This window comes from Drosophila elegans, unplaced genomic scaffold (assembly GCF_018152505.1).
Source record: "Drosophila elegans isolate 14027-0461.03 unplaced genomic scaffold, ASM1815250v1 contig_149, whole genome shotgun sequence".
NCBI lineage: Eukaryota > Metazoa > Arthropoda > Insecta > Diptera > Drosophilidae > Drosophila > Drosophila elegans.
Genome location: NW_024545513.1, coordinates 2,045,492 through 2,067,410, shown reverse-complemented (window position 1 = coordinate 2,067,410; position 21,919 = coordinate 2,045,492). Strand labels below are relative to the sequence as shown.

Below are 21,919 nucleotides of genomic sequence, written 5' to 3'. Positions count from 1 at the left end.
GCTGATGGTCTTGAAGGACCAAATAGACGGAAAGGGACGAAAAGGGACGAAAAGACGAAAACTCACCTTGCATCCGGGCCAAAAGCAGGAGCAGTGTGCAGCAGAGGACCTGCTGCAGCTCCATATTTCATCAGCTCTGAGTTATGCCAGTTGCGCCAGCGACAAGGCGACTCCGGCGAAACTTGGCCCGTAACTTACTGCCACTGTCACTGCTTAACGTCCGTTTTTCCGCGCTTTTCCGCGCTTCTCCACGCTTTTCCACGCTTTTCCACCGCCTTTGCCGCTCCTCCGATCGCCGAACAATATGCAACTTAAAAGGCAAACGGCATTCTGCGTAATTGCATGGCCAAGTACTGTAAAGAAAAACCAAGAGAAGAGTAGAGCGGTGCCTAGATTGCGGGAGCGAACTTAAATTAATTAGGACAACACGGCCACAACTAGTTTCAAATTCGAGTTCGAGTGTGGCAACGCACCGAGTATCCAGCAAACAAAGGAGCACAAAGTCCAGAGTGTTTATGGCAGATCAAAATCAGTTAGAAATATTATTTTTACTCAAAAAGGGGCATGGCGAAAAACAAAACAGGGATTCGTAAAGAAATCGACATCAAAGTAACGTTACTTAAAGTACCTATTAATTGTAAGCCTCAAATGACAAATGTTCATCAATGATTTTTAATTTTGACTTTTCTTAAAGGCTTTATTTACCTACTAAGCCAGAAACTAATGTTGGATGTCGTTTCTTGCGAAATAAAACAATTTAAGACATTTTAGTATCTTTTTTTTTTTAAACATGTATATTTTTTTTTATCAAACTTGTTTTCTGCTAAAATGAAATAATTAAAATTTATTTTAAGCCTCGTATGACAATTATTCATCAGAAATTTTAATTTGAGTTATTTATATCCTCATAAACACAGAAAACGCGGCAATTTTTATAAAGTTTATTAGGTCGAAAGCACAAATTGGTACCAGCACATACGCCCATTTTATAATACAGAGTATGCGGCGGCAATTGTATTGGCCATAAACGGTGCAGGGTGCAAAAGTGAGGTGTTTTAGCCCTTTGGGGGCATTACGTCAGAGATGGAATGCACTCGCTGCAAATGTTATTAACAAACACAATGCCATAAATACCAGCACACATACACACATGGGTGTGGGTGGTGGTGGATGTGTTTTTTGGGCGGTGGGTGGTGGTGTGCCAGCAAGGACACGGCTGAGTGACCTTTCTGGTCGTCAAGTAATCGCATTCGCAACGGTAGCCCCGACAACTTCGCATTTTTATGGCAACAAACGTCGGCCATAAACATTTTTATAACGCTGCAAGGCGGCGACGACGGAAAAAGTGGGCGTGGCGGCCAAAGGAAAAACGCATAAGCCACAAGGAAAATGAATTGTGTTTTCACTTTTTGTAATTAGCCTGCACTGAAGTGCTCGAGAGAGCGCGAAGGCAAGCAAACGCCAATGCCCGGAATATCCCGGCTACACTACACTGCTAAAGAAAACTTACTAAATAGGAATATTTTGTTATCAATTTTCCATTTTTTAGATATTTTTAAAATTTTCCTTTGACTATTTTCAAAAGTTATTTAAATTTGAACTACATTTAACTTAAATAAAATGCTTTTAAATCAAATAGGAACTTTTTTAAAAATAATATTTTGAACACTAATAAAAATATTTTTATATTAAATCATGCAATTTAAAATGCGTTATATTAAATATAATTATTTAATATTTAGTTAAATTATTAAATATAAAATTTGGTATTCCATAGTCATGGATTTGTTGTTACTAATCCATTTGTTATATCAGTGTACGAAGTTTTTCTACGTCCGGATCTAAATCATGATAAATACACTTGCTGGGGTGATGGAAAGTGCAGAAAGTAGAGAAACGTAGTCAGTGGCCCTAGAAACTTGGTCATGGCAAACTTTACAGCAGCTGCTAATCGAAGTGGGAAATGCTGAGGACTTCAATCGATCAACGATTACGAATTTCCGCAAAAGAAACTAGGATTTGCAAAGAGGCTGCGAAATAACAAAAGAATTTTTTCTTAAACAGCAAATTCCTTTGAAAACAGGCAGAAATTTGTGTATATGACGGGGAAAGTCCTTTTCTTGCATGTTTTATGGGCTAATCAGCGCCATTGGCAATTGGTTAACAATATACAAAAATATACTCACAGTCCATATCTTAAAATGCTAAATTTTATTTAACTTTCGAAATATAGACATTTTGCAAAACTTAATAATAATTATTTTTTGAACTTGCAGCGTTAAAAAGAGTAAAAAAGATTTAAAAAGTTAAATAATAAATGTTTTATATTTTTTTTCAGTGATATATATGTATTTAAATAATAAGAAAACAGAATCATGAATACAAATAATAAATAATTTAAAATTTGCAAAAACTTATTAACAATCTAATATGGTTATTAAAATCTAAATAGGGGTTTATTAATGAAAAATCTATACAATTCAAAATGTTAAATTTAAATATCTTGATTATAATATAGGGTTGATAATTATTAAAGGAAAGAAAAAGTAGATTTTTTGAAATTTTTTCTGAGCTAATTAAATGTTTTAATCATGTCACTCTCGTCGTCTAAAAATAGAGATGTTTTTTGCCAGTTTCCAGGAGATTGCCTGCCATCCGAGTAAATATTTAATGCCGGTTAGTTTTATTAACATGTGCTTAACTTGTTCTCTTTCCAGAAAGTGTAAAAAGCAGACACTTTAATTAAGCTTAAACTCTGGAGCCGAAAGACAGCAAGAAATTTTCGTAAACCTCAATTTTGTTGGCCTGAAGTTTCTCCTCGAGAACGAAGTGAACTTGAAACTATTCTGGGGGCTCCGGAATTATTTACTCGAAAAGTGCTGGCCGGAAAATAAAGGCAACAAGTTCTCTGGCGAATTGAGCAATTTAGCTTGGTCCGAATGTCCGAGTGTCCCAATGTCCGCTTTAAGTTATTTGTATTCAAAAAATACTTTTCGTGCTGGCCACGTTCTACAGAAGCCGTTGCGACAATTTGTAAACTAGGCCTGAATAAAACATGAAAATGGAAAACACAACGGCGGCAGCGGGACATGTGACTTCGGTTCTCTTCGCTTTTTCCCGGGGACAAAAGTGCACGGTTACATAAACAGGATAATAAGGCACTTAACATGCACTCGTCGCTGTTGGCCAACACACACACAATATACACATTAACTGTGTTTATACGATGGCCATTTCATGAAATGAATTTCATTCCAAACGAAAATTGGCTAAGACTCAAGATCAAAACAAATAAACAAACAATTGAATTAAATTCTTCTCATTCCTTAAAAGTTGCAATTGTCTTTACTTCGTTTTATTGTTAAATAGTTTTCCTGTTCGCTTTGGCAATAAAAAATGACTAATAATCAGCTAAAATAATAATACCAGCAGAGGTGCCAGACATGTTAACTTGAGACTGGTCTGGTAACTCTGATTATATTATTTAATTAATTCGGCTGTTTTGATTTCATGTATTAGAGAATTCATAAAGTTCGTGCCATAAACAAAGTATTACACACACTATATACAGCAGAATGAGCTGGAAAAACCTCGAGCAAGCAAATGGCGAATGCTGAATGCCTGGAATGCCAGAAATGCCGGAATGGCTTCGTTGTAGGCGTAACAATAAGGCGACCAGTCCAAACAGGACCTCCACTTATGTCAGAGCAAATCAAGCGTAACACCCCCTTTTCCCCTCGTCTTTCCCCTCCGTTTTAGACGTTTCTGCCTTAATTTACGTTTTATGTCATGTCACGGGCGTAATTGAAAATTTCCCCCAGCTTTCACATGTTTGCATATGCGAGTTAATCCTCGATCGAAGCTAATGAAGCCATCGCAAGGCTACGGAATTCAAAACCAATCAAATAGGTAAGGATTACTGCCAATTTGCTGAAAATAGAACAACTATTCTTTGCAATTTGGAACCACAAAAGGTTTATTGAGCAAATGAGTCAACTCAAAAGAAAAATGCATTTAATCATTTTATTTTGAAGGAATCAAAAAGCAATTAAATTATCAAAAATGAATAACAATCTTATTGTGTTTGTAAATTAAATGTAGAAATATTAAATGTCAAAAAAAAATTCTTTTTAAGCAAATCATTTTTAAAATACCAAAAAAAAATGCATAAAATCATTTTAATTTGAATTAACGAAAAGATTTATGCAGTAAATTTAAATAATCAAATATAAAATACAGTTCTTTTTATAACATTATAACATTAAATATGGGAATTTTTACTAGGCACAAATAGTTACACATAAAAACAAATCATTCTTAAAAATGCTTAAAAAAATATGTGAAGCAATTTTGATTAAAATAAAAAAAACAAAGCCAAGGGGAAATATAATATGTTAAATAATTCAAAATGTATTGCCAATATAGGCAAATAAAATATTGGAAAAAACACACATGTTGTCTATGCATATTATATAGCCAAAAAATAAAAAATGTCTATTTTTTGATAGCCAATTTTTAAGCTTAACACTACCTGGATATTGTGGTCGAATTTTCATGAAGTGCAACAAACAGCAATTAAAAATAAGGATCTTTGTTATTGAACGACTTTCGGTTTGAATTATTTTCTCGAATTTCCATTTTTCACAAACAAACTGTGCATTCCATTTGATCAGTCAGTTGTGATAAGTGAAATTCATTTGCCAACTTTTGCGAGCACTTTCCTCTTGGGCAATTATCGTGTAGGCCAGTATTTAAACTGCACTTCTCAATTAACTTGCTGGGAAAAAGCAACTCCAGTAGACGAAGGCGAAGACGAAGTTGAAGACGCACAACAATGGCAGCAGATTATGCAATTTGAATGCAGCCTTATCTAGCATTTCAGGCATTTGTCACACAGTTTACACATTGGGCACACATTTTATTTGAATTTTAATAAGTCGCTTTTTGGGCCAGAACAACGACAATATATAAAATGCGACGAGAGTTTAAGCACAATTGTGTGCTGCATTTTATTCCATAAATAATTGAGATGTTTTTTTATGTTGCAGATGTATGGTGGTAGACTTAAATGCATTGCTTTTATTTTGGGCTTTAAGGCAGGTCCATATGGGCTGTCTGAATTGGGGGCTTTAAAAAGCATTTGGTCTTTAATTTTGTCGCTTTAATCGATATTTATTTTCTGGCTTCGATGCTGACCTTTTGCTTGGCCTCAAATTATCGGAAAACAACAAAAACGTGACGATGAAAGCCCTAAATTATTGAAAACATTTTATTTCGGACTACTGACAATTGGGCTTAACTTGTAAATGAAACATAATCCCCTAGGAATATCTGCATGTTTCCGATTAGCCGCAGGTCTCCTGTACTCTGTTCTCTGTACTGTGTACTCTGTACTTTGAAATCCAGAAACACAAATCATTCGCAGGCCATTGGATCCTTAATTTGCTTTAAATAAATTTTATTGGCATTGCCATGCAGCTGAGCAGCTGCAGCACCTCGAAAGCCCTTTTTACCCGCAACTAAATGACATTTATTGTCAGCTTGGCAAAAGGCTCGGAAAACGCGGGAAAACGAGGGGAAAACGAGGGGAAAACGAGGGGAAAACGCGGGGAAAAGCTGGTTTGGGTGGGTTACGATACGATACGTTAACCGAAAATGTCTTTTCATATTTTTCATGCACAATTTCAGCCTTGTATGCGTTGCATTTTCATCTGCCCTCATATATAGTACATACAAATGAAATGAAATTCTTTAAACTTTAGTAGGCATAAGTGTAAATCCACATTTTTCAGAAAAATAATTTTTTTTTTATTAATATTAATAAAAATAAAAAAATGTTTTTGATTTAAAAAATTGTTTAGATATGTTTATGCCAACACAAAGTGCACATAAAATCATTAGCTCGAGTATTTAAAAAAATGGACTTCATATAAAACTATTGCTAGTTTTAATGTTTATTGACCTAACTTTGGGAGCATATATAAAAACGACAGAACTATTAACAGTATCAAAAGTTTTTTAAATTTAATTTTTTTAGTAGTAACTAAACTTTAAGAACGTTTTTCTATGACCCAAAGGTACATTTTTGGAGCACTTTACATTGCCGCTCTACTATTATTATGACCGCAGCTGTATATATATTTTACTTTTGCGTATTTATTTATTGACCAGGTCCAGAGCCATTCCATTCCATACCGTACCATTCCATTCCGGTTTCATTTGCGGCCCGCGAATAAGAATATTGCAATGGCTGACAAATTTATTTCGTTTGCCGCCGGTGGTTTTTCTTTTCCATTGCCGCACCCGCACCCCGCGTTTTTTTTCAGATCCAAAAATCCCCCCTTTGCCCCCCAGCTTTTGTTCTTTTCATTTTCGCAATGTGTCGGGCCCTGCCATGCATATTAAAATGTTCAAAAAAACACACACACACACGCACACAGACACACACACACACACACACACACATAGAGTGAAAGCACCTCTCGCTGGCCATTTATAGTACTGTTGCATATTCATTATTGAAAAGTTTTTCTGCCTCCGCCGCCGCCGCCGCCTACAACTCATAATAAAAATGATAAGCAAATGTTTTTAAATCTACCAACTACATATATATATAGTATACATATATGTGTGTAAATATATTAAATGCATTGCCCTGGCTATACAAACACATGTATGGCGATTTCCTTGAAGGTTCAAATAAGTGCTTCATTTTATTTTATTTTATTTTATTTTATTTTATTTTATTTCATTTTAAACTTATTTGTTCGCCAGCACCGCAAGCAATTATTTCAGTTTCAAATCAATTCATTTACCAATTAGTCGACCAGAAGACCATTGTCCGCAATAACGGCCTAAAGAGATCGTATTTTCAGGTGAAACTGAGATTACAATAGAATTTTGGAAATACATCGTTCACTGTGTGTTGTTTATTGGAAAAAAATTAACGAACATATATTACTGAAATCAATGTAGACATAATAATATTGTATTTGACTTTTTATTTAATTCTTAAAATATATTTTAATAGAAGGGTTGTAATGTTATATATTCGTTTATTTTCTTTTATTGCCTTTGAATTTTTGTGTAAACATATTTTTTAATATTTGAAACCTTGTACAAGAATATGCCACATTTTTTCGTTTGCTGTATCCACAATTTGTAATTGTACTATTATATGTATGTTTCGACAAACTTACATTTTCCATGTCTATTAATGAATGTTTTTTCCATTTTTCGCCAACATTTCACAACGAAATCTGCAGTTAAACTTTTGCAAGCCGAATCCCTTACTCCTTGGCCTTTTCAGATTTTCACAACTAATTACTTTTTGCGACAGCGCAGCCTTAGAACTTCCCTCTTTCCGGCCAAGTTGATCAAACTAGTTTGCTTGGCTTCGCCAATTTATTTTCGGGTCTTTTACGGGATTTGCCACTACTTCTACTGCTACTGCTACTGCTACTTCTAGTTTTACTAACACTTGGTCACAGATCGGCACAGATGATGCACACAATATAAAATGTGTGTGCTGTAATCTGGGGAAAACGTTAAGTGTTTGGCCGCAAAAATCGGTTATAAAACTAAGACGACGGGGAATAATAATTATACACAATGGCGTGCCATGTCGTGCGTTACGACTTTCGGCGTAACACTTGCGTGAAGCATTAGAGGAAATTCCTGGCCATACGTAAAACCTAAACGACTGCTAATTGAAATATTAACACCTAAACGGACGATGACGACGACGATGTCACCGCAAAACTGGCTTTTGTGTGTGTGTGTGAGTGTGTGCAATTAAACGAAACGCGCATAACAATTGGCCAACCACGATATGCGACCTCAAAAACATAAACAACCGCAAATGTTGCGTCATGAACACGCAAATGGATAAAAAAAAAAAACAAAAATAAACAACAAAAAAAGTAGAAATATAGAAAAGGGGACATTTGTAATGTCCCCCATAAAATCACGGCAACGGAAAACAAATAAATTGTATTCCTTTCATTTGATAAATTGGTATTTAAGTTTTAGTTCTTATTGGAGATTCCTATGTAACTTTTCCATTTTCTAAATATTATACCACACAGCATTTCTGTTAACAATATTGAAAATTACTCTTTAGTTGCATATATCAAATCAGTTCATTTTTATATTCGACAGATTGTACGGTTTTCTAAATCAGTATTTTAAGTTACAGTTACTGTCTTTTCTCTAATTACAATAGATCAGAACAATATATTTTTGTAAAAATAATTATTTTAAGGTTTTTTAGCGAACTCATTGAATTACATTTATTATTATTATTATTCAAAACATTCAAAACAGGTAACTAAATATTATTAATTCTGTGTGTTTATTTAAAAATAGATTATCCAATTTATATCCTTTGTACTAACAACATTGCTTGGATTGTAATCCTTATATTAATTTATTAATTTTTAAATCTTTTTCCTTCTGTGCATTAATTTAAAAAATCAGGTAACTAAATATTATTAATTCTGTGTATTTATTTAAAAATAGATTATCCAATTTATATCCTTTGCACTAACAACATTGCTTGGATTGTAATCCTTATATTAATTTATTAATTTTTAAATCTTTTTCCTTCTGTGCATTAATTTAAAAAATCAGTTATCCCAAGTATTTCTTAATTTAAAATAACTGGGCTTTTAAAACATATATTAACTTTGCCTAATATTCGTTTGCAAAATATAAATGACATTTCAAAGCTGAAATTTACCTATAATTCAATTTAGTTCTTAAATTTATCGTCAAAGAATTGCATCTAAAACATTTCTTGGTTTCCTGAAACAAAATCTCTTTGATTTATAAAATTGTATTAATTTGTTGAAATAAATACTCTTTTGTCTTTAATTTTCTTTTTTTAATTTATATTTATTTAATATCCTGACAGAAACTAAAAGTTTAAGCTCATAGAGCACCCGCAAAATTGAAATCTTTCGAAAGCGAACCACTCACAGCCATTGGCTTTTGGAAAACTCAAATAAACCTGGTGAAATGGGGCTCCGAAATAGCAAACTAATGCAGTATTTTGTTGCAGGAGTAGCTCAGCCAGAACAAAGGACTCTAAGCCTGTGTCGATTCAGAGTTCCGGCTGAATGCAACTTGATTGGCGACTGCAATTCAGATTCAAAATCAGAACCAGAATCAAAAGAAGCCGTTCGTTCGGTTCGTTCTGCATGTGCGCAACAAATTTTTATGAAAATTCTTTTTATTAATTTCGTTTTGATTTCGTTTGGCTATTTTTTGGCACACGGCATGAAAAACATGCAAAAAAGAAAAATGGGCAAATAAATTGCCAGCTTGATTTTATTGTCGGCAGACTGATGATGTTGATGGCGACGCCGTTCGGGGAAATTGTTTGCAAATATTTGTGCAATGTCTTGTTTTGTTTTCTGTTATGCCCAAATTGTGTGTGTGTGAGAGACTGTTGTTGTTTGCTCAAAAATTGGCCATTTGATTGATGAAAATTTGATGGAATATATTTGCCACAAATATTCGCATAACGAGCAGTCCGCTTCCCATTGATTACAATCGCTTCGCGTTAACTAATCCGCCTCAATTAAGCCATTATTAAAGCCATCAGCACTGCCGCTTATCAAAATCACTCATTTATTAATAATAATTATCAATTAGCCCTCAAGTGGTCGGCTCTTATCAAGATTTGAAATGGAATATCACATAATCACGGCTGTTAAGTTGGGTATTTTACAAGTGATGTTATTGAAAGATCAGCAATTTGCTAAACTAACAGTGCTACTCAAATTATTCACGATTTTTTAATTATATTCATTGGGAATTAACGTTTAAGGTTTACAAAAAAAAAACACAAACCTTTTACAAAACTTTACAGAGAATTTATTTAAACAAAATGCATATTCCCAAAAAAAAGAACGGTAAAAAAAAAATAAAACTAAACAAAAATATTTAGTGCACTTAAATTTAGCTTTTAATTAATTTACTTGGCAAACTTATTTTTTTGTCTTGACTGTTCATTTTGTTTTTTTAAGCACTTTGTTTTTATGATTTTAATTTCTTTGTGATACTGGGGGTTTACAAGTGAATTTAAAACTGCTTAATTTAAAGTCTTTGTCAATGTTTTTTTTTTTTTGATTTGATTTAAAATATAGAATCACAATTAACTGCTTAATTTAAAGTCATTAGAATTGTTTTTTTTACTCTATTCAAAATAGAAAGACTTTAAAATAATCACTCCACCCAAAAACCAAACAAAATGCTGGAAAACTCTTTACAAACATTTTGGAAACACAAGTGAGTCCCCGTTATTTTGGTTTCTGAAACAATACCCAACTTTTTTATGCACAAACTACGGAACAGCGTAAAATGAATATCAAATTAGAAACTCCTTTTCAAATGCACTCCACTGGAAGCTGACACTTTGGAAGACGGAAATCTTTGGGGATTCCCCTGGTGACTGCACTTCCGTTTCCGGCACTCGAAGTTGCCATTTGAAATCGCAATCGAGAAACGATTAGTCAACAAGCGTTTGGCTTTGTCTTCGATTTCCTGGCATAGCGAAAGGTGGGCGTTTCGAAACTGGCTAATGAAAATTACTAGGCGACGAGAGGGGACAAAAAAAAAACCATGAGTGAGTTTGTTTTGCCTGTTTGATTATAATGAGCACAAATTACGTTGATTTGGGCCACGTTTTTTTTGGCCATGGTTTGTTTACGGCTTCGCTTTGATTCGGTTGCGGTTGCAATTTGTTTTTGACAGAAGTCAAGCCCCCGAAAGTGTGTGTGTTTTTTGGGGTTTGTGTTGTGTGTGTTCTGTGGGAACCTCTCATTAGTTGCTGGGGAAATTTCATTGGCTTTACCTTTTAATTTGATTAATTCTACGCCCCGATTTGCTCTTTTCTTCTTGGCTTTTATTTCATTTAATTTTGAGTTAAAGGCGGCACGCAACAAAAACAACAAAAATAAATCGCTTTAATAGGTTTTTATTAATTTAATTCTTCTTTTTTTTTTTTTGTTTTAAGCCCACTCTCGCTTTCCACTTTGCAATTTATTTTTCCCGCTGCGAGATTTGGTTTAATTTGTTTTCGAGTGACAAAAAAGGGAAACAGGGCCAAGGACGACTGACTACCGCACGTGTTGACGCTTCAAACAAAACTGTTGCGTGGCTGAAGAAGTCGCACTCGAGTCCTTGGCCCTCGGCTCCGATGGCAAAAAAAAACGGCAGCCGAAAGGACCTTCGGCTTTCGATCGGGTCCTTCAGCAATGCCGTTGGCTGTGGAGCAGCACGGCGGCCCTTGGCCTCGCATCCTGCTTACAAAACTGGCCATTGGCGCCTGCGCTCCTTCGTTGAGTTCCGAGCCGAAGGCATGCCGAACAACCGAAAGGACACCAGCCGAACGAAAACGAGCGAAAAGCCGAACCGAAATCACTCTCCTCGTGGTGAGTTTCATTTAGCCGGCTTCTCGGAGAGTTTTGTTTACGTTTTGTGTTTACATTCCAGCAAAAGTCCTGGAAACACGTGGCTATCCTGCCACAACAACAACAAAGAGGAAAAGGACTAAGGACGAAGGACGAGGTAAGGTGTTAAGAGTTCGTTGAATCCTAGCATAGTCAGGTGGAAGTGGAATGCTGGCAAGTGCCATTGAAGATCTGATTTTATTGACTGCCAGCCGAATGCGACTTTCAAAACAAATGCTAAGCATTCAACGGATTGCCTTGCAATTAAATTCGGCTAAACTGGGGGAAAACTATAATTTAGTTTGCAAAATATACGCATAGTTTATTTTAATTACATCTTAATTAAAAGATTAAATCAGCTTATTAAGTAAAAATTGTATATTACTTTTAAAATTAAGAATTTTCTAAATTTTTTTGTTACATTTGGTGTATTAAAAACGATGTGTTATCAATATCTCATTAATTTGCGATTTAAAAGTCAGTCTAGGGATTAACTCTAATTACTTTAATGCAGTAAACAATATGTTTTTATGGTAATTAAAAATAAATATATTATTAAACTGGTATTTAATATTAGCACTCTGATAATATCAAAGCATTAAAGCCATTTTTTTGGTGTAATGTTTCATTAAATAAAAATATTTTAATCCCCTCATATAGTGAAATACCAATGTAAACATGTATTTACAAATATGGTATTTAAAATTGCAAAAAAATCCTTTATACTAAATTTTAAATCATAAAAATGAATGTCAACCCTTTTAGCTAAGTGGAACCTAAGCTGCTAAATATTAAATTGAAAACGTAGTTTAGGACACTGCGTGTATAATTTTGTCAGCTCCTTTCGCATCCTGCGAATGCAAAAGTATCTGGCAGCGGCAACCTGAGTCCAGCATTCTGGAGTCCTGACTTCCGTTCTGCCTGCATTTCGTGCGCATTTTTCCATCTGATTTGACATTTGTGCTAGGTAAACACAAGAATGCCAGCAACTTTTAATAAGACCAAGGAAGTGGAGTGTTGAGTGCCGAGTGTAGAGTGTCGAGATTCTGGCCAGTCTTGGCCAGAGAAATGCTTTTAAGTTTCACTCAGTGTGTGTTTTTGTGTGTGTGTGTTTGTGTGTGTGCCTGTGTGTGTTGGCTCTTTTTTGAGCAATTTAGTTTGCTGCCATTTGCCACAAATGAAATTCGCTTTTTTGGGCCGCCACGGCGTATGCGTCATGTGTTTGCACTGCACTTGTTCCTGCCGAAGGATGAGTTTTCCCATTCCCCACCAAACTGGCTACAAAGTGGACATACAGAACTGAACAGAACTGAACCGAAGCGAAGCGAACCAAACCAAACTGAACTGCTCTAACTAGCTGCCCCGTCGAATGTTTGTTTGTTTGCTCAATTTTAATTAAATTTTTAGCATTGCTCGTGTTTTGCTTGGCACGAAAATTTAAGCAAATTAATTGGCGCCCAATAAGAGAGAAATCAAGTGAAATGTTTGCCAGTCGGTAAGTAATTTTAATTAATTTACCCCACCCCGCCCCCACTCCCACTCACATCCGCGCAGGCAAAGCTAAAATTGCAATTGCAATCAATGCGAAATCAAGTCAAAAGCCCAATCAAGTTGTTCAATAGTGAGGCAGTGGGTGAGTCGCTGGGTGGTGCGACCTGCAGGTGTCAGGCTCATCAACAGGTGCGAGATTCGAATGGTGGATACCCTGGCAGCCAAAATAGAATATTATAAAAACGTATTAAAAAAAACTCCAAATTAGTTTTACAAAATTAAAAAATGTTAAAAAAAAAAATTATAAAAAAAAATGATAATGAACTGTTTCTCAATTTTTTTTTTAATATAATTCGACATAAGTCAAGGGTTTAATATTTAAAAAATTAATTAAATCGGACCAATTAAATATCATAAAAATAGGAAAATAAATGAAAAATATTTTTGTATTGGTAAAACCATTTAGAGTGAATGCAATTTTTATATCATACTACTTAGGAGAATGAATTGAATTAAATTATTAAAATGTTAAAGTTTTATTGTAAGCTCTTGCACTAGGAATACAATAAATACTGTAAATTTAAGTATTGACATATTGGTCAAACAAAAAAATAAGAAAATTAAACTTTTTAAAACTTTATAAAAATTGTTAAGGCTCAAATATTTTATTATTTTCAAAAAACTTTAACCTTAAAATTTGACAAAATTTAATTTAATAAAAATGCGTTCAGCATACACCGCTACCCATTAAAAACTAGCACACACGTGAGACAGGAAACGGCCTTCAGGCCCACATGTCCAAAAGTTCTTTATTACCTTCGTAGCTGGATTATTAAAATTTCATCGAATTACGTGCGAATAATACGAAATCGCTCCAGCACTCTCTATACGTCGCCTTGGCTTTGGCTCTATATTTACCTCCTCTTCGCTGCCAGTCAGTGTACAATTAAGTTTAGCTGCCGAGAAATAACGAGAACCAAGACAAAAGCCCAGGAATCGGTGAACAAAAGTTATCAAATTTTTATTGCATTCGGACATTTAGCTGTCTCAAGGTTGCATTGCAACAAAAATAATAAGATTAGCTATATATACAACGTATTATATAGACAGGGGATATAGAAAAGTATGGCATTTCAGCGGCTTCAGCTTCAATGGTGATGATGATGATGAGTGGGCTGCCCCACAATAAAGCAAAACTTTTTTGATTACTTTATGCTAACGGCAGCTGCGTCGCGTCCACATCTAGTTTTTGGCTTTGGCCGCAAAGTAATTGCAGGACCAACACTGCGAAAAATCAGGGGCACCGCGGCGGCAGGGACTGGCCATGAGGAAATGACCACCACCACCGCCGACAGATGTCTGTACATGGTCTGCCATGCGGCGACTTTCGGGGCACCCAGCCACATATTGAGAGAGTTATGAAACTGGCCAGCAAAAAATGGCATCTGATTTTGCCACAAAGACTTAATATACCCTACAGCGGAAGCATATAGTTGAAATGATTAAAGTAAAATAAATTATGTCCTATGAAATATATAATTGATCAAAGTGTTAATTAAATTTAAGCATGAAATTTGAAAGTATTATTCTATATTTCTATAAGAAATTATTTCTACTGAAAAATATATTTATTTAAAAATGTAAATCAAATTTAAGCAAGCATTTAAAAATATAAAAAAATGAAAAGAATAAACGATGTCTTTACATATATTTTAAAAAACATCTTGTACATTCTTAGTTGGTAAGTATTTAAAGTATTTAAATATTAATTATCACAATACTTCGACCAAACCAAATAGTCCTTCTATTTTCAGGGTATTCAACTAGCCAAAACTGAATGTGCTGCAAATGTAATTAAGCGAAAGACGCTTGAAATGCGCGAGCTTGACCGCTCATAAAACTTTGACAATGCTGACCTGCCACGCCCCCAACCGCCTTTTCTGCACACAGTGAATGACCTTTTTATTAGCCGAGAAACATTTGAATTCAGCTGGTTAACAGCAAAAAAGTACAAGAGACTGGGGCCTGAAAGTGCATGCATTACTCATACGACATGTTGTCGTTCGTCACAAATTAAATTCACAAAGCGGCAGCTGGAGCGACAGGTCGGAATTGAGATTGGGATTGAGATTGGGTTCAGGGTTCAGAGTTCAGAGTTTGAGAACTGCTGGCCCAGAAAATGGAACTGCACTTGCCACACTTGATTGGTTAGCACTAAGCGGGAAATTTGCCGGCCATAAATGTCGGTTGGGCAGTCAGTCCTCTACCGCAATCCTTTTGCCCCGGTTTTTCCTGCCCCACAAAAATTTACATGCGCTCAAATTTTTAGCAGCCGCCTTTTTTCTGTTCATTTTTCCAGCCGCTGGTCATTGCTTGTATGTATATAGATATATATACGAATATATATGTACATCTGCATATATATATTTAAAGCCCCAAATGTTAACTTGGCTGGCCAAAAATGTTCGCAGCCAGCTAAAGTTTCTGCAGCTTCCCTGGCTGCTTCGGTTCGCCTCCCGTTTTTTTCCCCGACCCTCTTGCTTGCATATGTGCCGGTTAAGTGGTTTTTGTGGCTGAAAAGCAGAAAACTCATTAAAGTTTATTTCAAACACCAACAACAACGGCAACTACAACAGAATGGCAGCAGTGGCTCGGACGGAAAATAGGGGGGTTTTTAGCAAACTTCGGTCAAAAATTAAGACATATGCTCAGGCTGAAACCGAAACTGAAACCGAAACTGAAACAGAACAGCAACGAACTTCACAATCTTTGTCCATATCTATACAGTTATGCATGTCTCCGACTTGACACTCTTTCTATATATATATACATATATATATATACTATGTAAGCATATATACATATATTGACATGCACTTCGATGGGTGGTGGGGCCTGCAAAGGGGCCACTTTTGGTGCGGCTTTCTGGCCCAAAACTTTGCCAAGTGCAGCGAGTTTGAAGGGGGGTTAGACGGGCTTGGTTAGCCCCGGAAACAACAACAAAACTCCCATTGAGTCACCCACGAGGGTCAATTTACTCAATTCTGAATATTCCAGTAACAGCCCAATGGCTCAAAGAACTCAAGGAAACTTGTTTCGAGAATTCCCGCTTCAAAAACATTTGGTCCTTCGAGCCGGATCTCGAAAGATTCTAAGATACTAAGCTTTTTAAATAAATTATCGCAAACTTGATACGATTTTTATAAATAAACAAATAATTAAAGTATTTAACTAGATATATTTGATGATATTTAAGAATTCCTTAAACTTTTCTCAAAAGAAAAACAAAACGCCGAGAGTCAATTTACTTTATCTTGAATTTTCTCAGCTACGAGTTTTCACATGACAAGCAGCTTCACTTGTTACTAGTAAAAGACACTGACACTATAAGATAAACAGTGTTATAAAATAAAACAGCAAATTAGATACTTGTAAAATAATTAAATGATATTCTTATCATTTCCAATTTATAAAATATATTTATTTAGGTTAAATCTATAGTAATTTTAAATTTGTTGTAAATGTCAGTTATAGAGCTAGCTAAGATCTTATATGAGATACCCATATTTCAACAATACAAATTTTAAAAGTTTTGAAAGGTATGGTAAATATTATTCTTCCATCAGCTTATATAAGCACTTTTCACTTGTGTTTGTTTTCCTTTGCTAAGCTATATTTTTCTGAAATTAAGCTATTTTAAGCCACGATGAAGGAGAATATATTTTAAATTACTTTATGGATATCTTTAATATAAGCCAACCCCCAATCAGGGACGTAAGCAGAAGAGCAAGAAGCGCAAGGACTGTGTGTGTGTGTTAAATATGACATTATATTGTCTGTGTCGCAGCATGTGTTTGGTTAGTTGGTCATTTGGTCAGTGGGCTGGTCTGCTGCTTTGCTGCTTTGCTGCTCTTGTTGTTGGCCCACTCGGCACAAATTAAACAATCTGTTGACAACTATTGGCCACAAAATCTTTGTTAATTGCCTTTTTGTCTGGCCTCAAGGCGGGTGTGTGTAACTAATGGACCACCCACCGTTTGCTAATTGCTTTGACCCCACCGCCCCTTTCGTGTGTTACGGTACGGGTATGCCGAGCAATGATATGAAATTAATATAATCGGTTGGTGTTTAAACTGCTATTTGGTAAATTTAATTACACTTCAACCGCACACACATTTCAAGGGTTTCTCTGGACTCGAATTGAACAGAAAAGTCGGTCTCGCCTACTGGTGTTTATACACAATGCAAAAATTCCAGTCGACTGTTGATAATATTGAAAATTATTGAATACACATTATAAATATATACAAAATATAATACTTATTTTTATCTGAAATACTAAATTTATTGAGTTCATAAAAAAATACTTTTCTAAAAGACAAGATCATAAATACTTCAAAACCCTAAATATAAGAATATAATAAATAAATGTAATTAAACAAAAATACAGAGCATACACTTTGTAAGAAATATAGAAAATACAAAAAGTCAAACCATAAACGATAACGAATTTAAATATATGTATATATAAGCATCGCGAAAATTATAGCCAATCTGATCGGAGTTCAAAGGTCAATCGAGCTCTGAGAGCGACGTGAAAATTAAAACACGACTTGAGACACAAGTCCGAGTCGCAATAGGGACACTGAAATGGAAATATCAAGGCAAGAAACAATCTAATTTAAAGTTTACAAGTAACGAGCCAAACAACAAATGCACATAGCCAAGAAAAAGCGAAAGAGATGGTGCGAAGAGCAGAGCGAAAGAGAGCGGTATATGGGGCGGGCGGAAACGACTTGCAACATGCAATTTGTTATCTCAAGTATGCAAAATTATGAAAGTTTATTTAAAAGTTATGCCACGGCCCGCTCTTTTGGCTGCCAGGAAAGCCAGCCAACCGAGCAGGATAATAATTGTGCCGCCTCCAGAAGCGGACGCAGAGATCCTTGCCTCCGCACACACAGATACTTTCCGCACACAGATACTTTCTCCACACAGCACTTGCCCCACACACAAACACACACACACTCACACACAACACACTCTCACACATTATTCAAGTTAGCGGCGACAATTTATTAGTTTTACAATACAACTTGGCAAATTGGTGTATAAATCTTGGTGCCTCGCGAGGCTTCTTCTACTGCGCTCCTTTAAGACCGCTTCTCTGATCTTAGCTAGAGTTTCGAGATGTGTCGGGAAATCTGTAAGCTAAACAAGTGAAAATTATCATCCCAGCAATTATTATTATTTTTGGAAACAACTGAAAGCAACTTACTTCGACAATTCACGCTAAAATAAAATTTGGTCCTTCGAGCCGGATCTTAAAAAATGTCCGGTGCTACTAAACTCCCAAACATTATACCATATTTATGTTCTGACCTCCTTCCTAGAATTTATGGATACGCATCCCCTATGGGTCATATCGCACTTAATGACCAATGGAGTCCGACTCTTTTGGGGCTTTTTCGGAATAGCCATACTTTCTGGATGAAAAATAATACTCCACAGCAGAAAAATCATTCAAAATTTAAAGAAAAAATTTTGCAATCATAATGAAAGCTACAATTATACTGGGATATTTGTAGAGGACTCATACTTTGCGTTGTTTACTTGATTTCTCGACTGATTGTGCATATTTATATATACACAACTCTTGTGTCTACTTTATCAGAATTCAGGCAAAGTAAACATAAAATATAAAGCATTCTATATTCATATTAATTTAGTAAATATATAATTTATTCATTAAATTATACGTTTCGCCGATAATGATAATAAACAACGCTAACGCATAATAATAATTAAAATATTTGTAAAAAAAATCATTATATTTTTGTTGATAAGAGAAAACTAAAGACAGCATAGTGATATTTGAAATTCATACTAATATATATACATATATAATATATATATTAAGTAAATTCAGGTTAGGGGGAAGTTCTTTGATGAACACCCGTTTGGTTTGCTATACGGATTTTCCATTTCCAATTTCGAGAAGGAATGCCTAAGGCCGGTAATAGTATAGTTGGGAGGATGTTGTCCTGAAGATCGTTGTCCTGAATGTCCTGCCCTGCAATCTGTCCCACGAAAGTCAAAACAATAATTCCAAATATAATCGAGCGCGGTGCGTCCATACTGAAGGATGGAAAGTCATCGACTAAGGCAGCAAGAAGAAGCTTTCTTTATATACTTAAAAAAAAAACCCAAACAATAATTTTTTGTAATTAAAAATAAATTGAAGATGCGATAGGGATTATATTATTTGATTCATTAAGAAATAAAATGACGTAATGAAAAGTCATACAGACGTGCGTTGCTGTGTCTATGTCTTGACTTACTATTATTGTTATGATTATTATTGGTGTCTATGCTTGCCTATAATTTAAGTACTTTTTTGTTCCATTGTTTTAATGTGCTTATTCCGCAATTCGACCTTGAATGCGATTATTGCTCTATGGGCATTGAATTATTTTTCTCCGACGTCTTCAAAATTTTTTTCTGATCTTGGATTGTTGAACTCAATTAACACTCGCACAAATGGACACTTTAGTCACTCTGATAACCCCTTCATGAATTTCTTTTTTCCCAGAAAGTTTTCCAACTTCTTCAATCAAACACTGGAAAAAAACACACACGACATTTAAAAAAAAAAAACTATAAACAAGACATGGATTTTTTAAAACCCTGTTTACTACTAGTAATTCAAAAAACTCTAAAGATTATTACCCATCTTTCATTTTTATCATGTTGCTGGCATTTTATTTTGGTTAGAAATATTTTTTACGTATGTACCACATATTGTTCCAGAGTCAGGGTTAATTTAAAACACCCATTTATAAGCGTTTCATTGTTATTTGTTCCTTTCGAAAGGCCCTAATGTGGGAGAGAACATCAGACGGCGGCGGCAGCTTGTGCTTTATGATTTAATAACGTTGCATGGGTAAGCGCCCCCCTTTTCAGCCCCCTTTTCCCAGCCAACCATGCACATTATCAACAACAACGTTGTCGTTTGCCAGGCTCTCAATTGGGTGCACTGAGAGAAACGTTAAACATTTTTTTTGGATATATGAAAAAAAAGTATTTCTCTCTACATAAATGTTTGATTGTAGTAAAGCTTGCATTAACACAAAAATCAAAAATTTGATCATTTTTATTAATACTTAAAGTTTAAAGTCTTAGTACTTTAAAAAAATTTTTGCGAACGTGTAGAGAATATGGTTGAAAAATGCATTCTACAGCTTGGAATAAAAATTCGTTTATTAAATAATTATAAATTCAAGTTTTAATAATTATTATCGTTATATTTGGGAAATGGTTATTAATATTAAAATATATTTTTTAAAAGATCCAAGTATTTGATTTAAATTAATATAAGGTTTTATGTTAAGAATTGAAATCGAAACAACATTTGTTAAAAAATAAACAAATAAATAAAAAAAAAGAAAAATAAACAAGAAAAGAAAAATAAATACACTAGTTATTTTAAACTTGAGTTTATTTGCTTTAAACAAATTTATTGGAATATATTTTGAAAAGTTGTAAAATCAAAAAGATTACTTTCAAGCTATTATTTTTTGCACTATCAATTGTGCAGTTTTTGAATGAATTAGTTGTTGTGTGGCAACATATTTTTCCAGTGTTCTTTTGAGATGGCTTTGAACTGGGCGTTGTTTCCATCTTGGGCCTCGTCGAGCGCTCACATTATCTGGCTCTGGTGCATGTCATCGCTGGGAAAAGTTGTCTCCGCTCCGTCTTCCTTTTTTCCCGCTCTTGTTTTCCCCCTGCTTTTCCCTGCTTTTCCCCGCTTTTCCCTCGCTTTTCCGCACAGTGTCATCTCCCGTTGTCCCTGTCGTCGTCGTCGGGCCATATTAAATTGTGTTAAAACACTTGCGCCATGCATGTCACACGGCACCAAGCCCTCGTCCTTGGGCCACCCCTTCCCCCTCCGCCCGTTTATCCACCCCCTTCCCTCTTTTTTTTTACCACCCACTTTTGTGCAATGGCGCGTGTTTTGCCATGTAACTCGTTTTGTCTCCAGCTCCTTTGCTTCTTTTCTCTGCATTTCTGTTTTTTTTTAAATTTTTTTTCGTTTTTGTGTGAGGTAGCTTTTTTATGCCCGCTTCATTTCCGGCAAATTAAAACGCATACGGCGCCACCCGAGTAACATTCTGGTAGAAAAAAAAAATAATAAACACTAATTTCACAGCCGTGACACTCGTAGTTTTCGCTATTTTTCACAGTATTTCCTCGGGGGTCACATAATTTCTGGTTCAGTTTCTGCCCAGTTTCCAATTTATTTGTTTGTCAGGGGATTTGCACTCGGCCCTCTCAATGGGTTGTCTTCTGTTGTTTATTTTTATTTTGTATTTTTTTTTTGTTCTCTATATGTGTTTGTGTAAATTTTCGCCATTTTCTGTTTGCACCTCGCCTCATAATTAAAAGCTGCACTACGAATTTTTCAATAACGGCCATAAATCAGGCATATGGAAGCCAAAGGGAGTTGGCCATAAATAACTTTACAGCAAGCACACACACATGGCCATGGCCATCGCAATTCGAGGGCGTACAAGGCAGTAAAGGGGGCGTGGCAGGGAGGTCTTCGAACAGCTCCATCGATGACCCAGTCAAGCATGAAAAGCCCCCACTTGGCTCCTTATTAGTCATGCCTGAGATCGTCCGACGACACTCGCGGTAAATGCAATCGAAGAGTCGAGGAAAGCGAATTAAAACTTTAATAAGGAGCCTGCTGGGGAAAGCAGAAATTAAAGGCAATGCGGTAGGTCAATTTAAAGACAAAGAAAAGTCTTGAAAATATTGATAGAAAATTGATAACTTGACCAAAAAAAAAATACAGCTTAATGGCTTAATTTTTGCGCAGCTAACGAACTAATCTCACTGTAACATAAGTTGCTTATTCTAGTGGCAGTAGGTTATAGAAAAAAAAACAAATCAACTTCCATTTTTTTTTT

At 35.2% G+C, this 21,919-nt stretch overlaps 1 protein-coding gene across 4 annotated transcripts in view; it reads right to left on the bottom strand.

Moving 5' to 3' along the window:
• LOC108137335 (carbonic anhydrase-related protein 10) overlaps nucleotides 1–21,919 on the bottom strand; it is an 82,610-nt gene that overhangs the window by 49,890 nt on the left and 10,801 nt on the right. The window contains exons 1-2 of one of the 4 annotated variants that reach the window (XM_017258967.2): nucleotides 10,859–10,973; nucleotides 67–353 (exon numbers count right to left, since the gene is read on the bottom strand). The exons of 2 other annotated variants lie outside the window; for them this stretch is intronic. In XM_017258967.2, coding sequence (XP_017114456.1) covers nucleotides 67–124 — 58 coding nt within the window. In that variant the 5' untranslated portion in view covers nucleotides 125–353; nucleotides 10,859–10,973. Of the gene's footprint in view, nucleotides 1–66; nucleotides 354–10,858; nucleotides 10,974–21,919 lie in introns of those variants that run through there. One more of the 4 variants, XM_017258968.2, reaches the window with a different exon arrangement.